This window comes from Hyperoodon ampullatus, assembly GCF_949752795.1.
Source record: "Hyperoodon ampullatus genome assembly, chromosome: 11".
Lineage (NCBI taxonomy): Eukaryota > Metazoa > Chordata > Mammalia > Artiodactyla > Ziphiidae > Hyperoodon > Hyperoodon ampullatus.
The window spans coordinates 96,654,223-96,657,828 of NC_136924.1; the positions used below are offsets into that span (position 1 = coordinate 96,654,223).

Consider the following 3,606-nt stretch of genomic DNA (forward strand, 5'->3'; position numbering starts at 1 on the left):
CTTTCCCCCAGTGGCTCACAGGGCTAGAAGCCAAACAGCAAACAAGTCAGGGTCTATATCTAAGGGTCGTCTTTTTAATCTGGTTCTATTATTCCCCTCCTCCGATACATTACACTTTTTAGTCTTACATCAAGCTAATAACATTATCTTAGGGCGTGTGAGATTAAGCCTGGACTAGAATCTAATTCTAGTTGTGACTCTGACACTTGGCCATGTCACTTAACCCCCTGGGCCTCATCTGTCAAGCAGGATTACTGATCTCTGATTACTTTACAAAATTTCTCTCAGGATCAAATGAGTCAAGGGGTATTAAGTATTTAAAGAACTGTAAAGTGGCATATCGATGCGTTAAGTTAGCATTGTTATTTCTGTTTTTATGGGCAAAACTTCTTAAGTATATAGACACTGTCTCATCTGAGGCCAGAATGGTGACCCAGTATGGGCTAATGCGCTTCCTGTCTCCAGAATGAGAGAACATGAACATTTACTATTTGTTTACTCTGTGCCAGGTTCTGTTCGGCTATTTGAACGTCCTATCTGATCTAAGTCTCCAAATGCCAATCTCATGAAGTGCATAGTAACATAGCTCAATTTACAGATGAGGAAACTGAAACTAAGAAAGGTTAAGCGATTTGCCCAAATTCCACTGCGGATCTGTGAGACTTACTGTTTGTTTCTACCGCGTCGTACCACAAGGACACACCCACTAGACCTCCCAGCCCGATACCGCGTCCTACAGCCCGGTGGCCGATTTTCCCGGCCTCTCCTTCCCCGCTCCCCCTCAACACCGCACCTTACTAGAGCACTTCGCCAGCCGTTCCTCCAACTCGGGCTGTAGGGCTGAAACGAAGGAAAAACCAAGGAGGGCACAGGACGCACCAATCTGCGACGCGGCACCCCCGCCGGTAGAGAGACCGACCAATACCCGCCAGGCGGAGGCAAAAACCCGCCTCCGAGCCGGGCGCCGCGCGGGCAAAGCCACGAAAGTGCAGTTCAAATCTCAACGGCCGCAAGGGGGCCAATGGCGACGCTCGCTGCAGACACCGGCCAATCAGAGCGCAAGAGCTGGAAGGCCCGAGGAGGGCGGGGCCTAGATTCCGGCTCCCCCAACCCCCCACACACGCCGTAGTCTCGCGGCAGCCTCCTTCCCCACGGGGTCCTCCTTTTTCGCGGTCGGTGGAGAGGAGGCCCTGGCGGTGCCTGCTGGAGATGCCGCGTTTGTAGCTGGGCAGTGGCCGTGCCCTGGGACCGTGACCCACTCCGTCACCCCCAGGACAGGAAGCAAGTTCAGGCCGGCAGTTAGAAGGCTTAGGCTCTAGTCCAGGTTCCGCCATGTCCTCTGCCTTATGACGTCCAGCAGGTCACTTCACTTCCTCAGCCTCAGATTTCCTCCCCTGTCGAATAGGGGGAATAAAAACCGCTACAGCGCAAAACTGCTGTGGGGCACAGAGAAAGGAAGCTCTGGGTTCCAGGTTCTGGACCTTCCTCTCCCTCAGTTGAGGGACGCCCACGTGAACAGGAAAGGGTGAATTTGTTTGACCTTCAGCTTTGGGGGGGGCCCTAGGCAACGAGACGAGTCCCTCAGCTCTTCCGGGGCTCCAAACCTTCCGGCGGGCAGACCGGAAGCGCCTCGGCTGGGCGGGGCGTCAAAGACTCTCTGCAGCGGAACCTGGAGGGCGGGGCTCGTGGCTAGGGAAGGCGGGGCCAGGCTGGGTCTCACCCGGAGCTGCCTGCGTAAAGCCCAAGATGGCTGCGTGCACGTAGTATCCTGGTGAAACCAGCGGGGACGGTTCTTGTTCTCTCCTTGAAGGCCACGTCTGGCCCTCCTTCCTGTGCTTGTGAGGTGGACTGTTGTAGGAGAGAGATGAGAGCAATGGCAGGGAGCCTCTCTTGGGTGGCAGGCAGCCTCTCCTTGGTGGCAGGCAGGAGCCTATGGGGCCAGGTGCCGCTGGCCTGCAGAAGCTTCTCTCTGGGTAAGTGGCTGGTGCAGAAGGACGCCCCGAGAACTACTTCTCAGTAAGCGGCTCAGATTCATTCCTTTTCTTCCCCATCCCTAGGTGTTCCCAGATTGTTCCATGTGAGGGTCACCCTTCCGCCCCGCAAAGTGGTGGATCGTTGGAACGAGAAGAGGGCCATGTTCGGGGTATATGACAACATCGGGATCCTGGGTAAGACTCGACTCCGTAGTGCAGAATTTCAGAACGGCAGTTATGCCGTAATGACTATCTTTTTTCACCTGTGTAGAAATGGTACCTTCTTCGATAGTAAGAACAAACACGTGGCTATTTACGTTGTGTTCGCCACTGTTCTGTGTGCCCCGCATGCATAAACACATTTAATCCTCATAACCTTTTCACTTTGCAGGTGAGGAATCTGAGGCACAGGGAGGTTAAGTAGTTTTTCCAAAGCTAGTAAATGGCAGGGCCAGAATTTGAACCCCAAGCAGTCTTGCTCCAGAGCCTGTGCTCTTGTTACCCTAACGTAATGTGTCTTGTCTCTAGGTGCTGCTCAGGGAGATGCAACCGTGTTGAAGGCTTAGCTGGTGGAGGCTGGGTTCTCTCCTCTTGGAACTAATACCTTCTCTCACATTACACAGGAAACTTTGAAAAGCACCCCAAAGAACTGATCAAGGGCCCCATATGGCTTCGAGGCTGGAAGGGGAATGAATTGCAGCGTTGCATCCGAAAGAAGAGAATGGTTGGAAATCGGATGTTCATTGATGACCTGCACAACCTGAACAAACGCATCAGCTATCTCTACAAATGCTTTAACCGACGCGGAAAGCACCGGTAGAAGAGAATGCTGGGAACTGTGGAAGAGGTGTATCTATCACCCAAGAGAAAGAGAAAGTACTTTTCCTTATGAGGAAAGGGATTTGTATGCTCTCAGGAATAAAATGGGACTTCTTTGAAATCTGTTACCCACATCTTTATTTTCCTCTAGATGCTACTTTCACTCATTCATGCGACTAGGAAGTGGTACTCATCCCTCAGTCTTACAGTCTTAGGTTTGGACTTCACCACTTGCCCTTTGCAGTCTAGCCATACCTATGATGTTTACAAACTAAAAAATTATTGTTGGCATCTTTTGATCTTTGGCCCTTCATGTATTGAAAGTGGTAATTTTAAATTGCCCCACAGTGCCATCATGTTAAATGTATTTTTAAAAACCCTTCCGCACTGAAATGAAGTATAATAGAAAAATGGAATTATACTTCTGCACTAATCTTGTCAAAAAATATTTATTGAGTACCTTTTCTGAGCTGAGAACTGTAGGAAAACCAAAATGTAATATATCCTCCCCCCATGCTTTTCTAGTTATGTGTATAAAGTTATAGTCTCACATGTACACTTTAATATGAGCATTAAGTACCATATGAGTGGTTTGCTTGAGTGGTTCCTAAGCCCGGTTGATCATCAGAATCTCTGGATAGTTTAACAATTTAAAAAGTCTAGTCCCTGCCCCCAAAGATATGTGATCTGTAGAGCTGAGCTGAGTCTTGTGGGTCTATGTGGGTAGGTTTTTTTTTTTTTAATAATTTTAAAAAATTAAAAATTTTTAAAAGGGCGGTTATGCTCCATTTGGCGCTGGCGGGGGTCAACCATG

The 3,606-nt window shown here is 49.6% G+C and overlaps 1 protein-coding gene across 1 annotated transcript; it reads left to right on the top strand.

Annotated features, from left to right (window-relative positions):
• The first annotated feature begins 1,713 nt into the window (after positions 1-1,713).
• Positions 1,714-2,913, top strand: MRPL51 (mitochondrial ribosomal protein L51). The gene is made up of 3 exons (XM_079715564.1): positions 1,714-1,973; positions 2,058-2,168; positions 2,597-2,913. Exons 1-3 carry the CDS (start codon positions 1,865-1,867, stop codon positions 2,791-2,793), a joined length of 417 nt encoding a protein of 138 aa, XP_079571690.1. The 5' UTR covers positions 1,714-1,864; the 3' UTR covers positions 2,794-2,913.
• The last annotated feature ends 693 nt before the right edge of the window (positions 2,914-3,606 follow it).

Coding starts and splice junctions, on each gene's coding strand:
- MRPL51 (XM_079715564.1), top strand. CDS start 1,865: ATGAGAGCAATGGCAGGGAGCCTCTCTTGGGTGGCAGGCAGCCTCTCC. Junction 1,974..2,057: donor CTGCAGAAGCTTCTCTCTGG/GTAAGTGGCTGG, acceptor CCCCATCCCTAG/GTGTTCCCAGATTGTTCCAT. Junction 2,169..2,596: donor TGACAACATCGGGATCCTGG/GTAAGACTCGAC, acceptor CACATTACACAG/GAAACTTTGAAAAGCACCCC.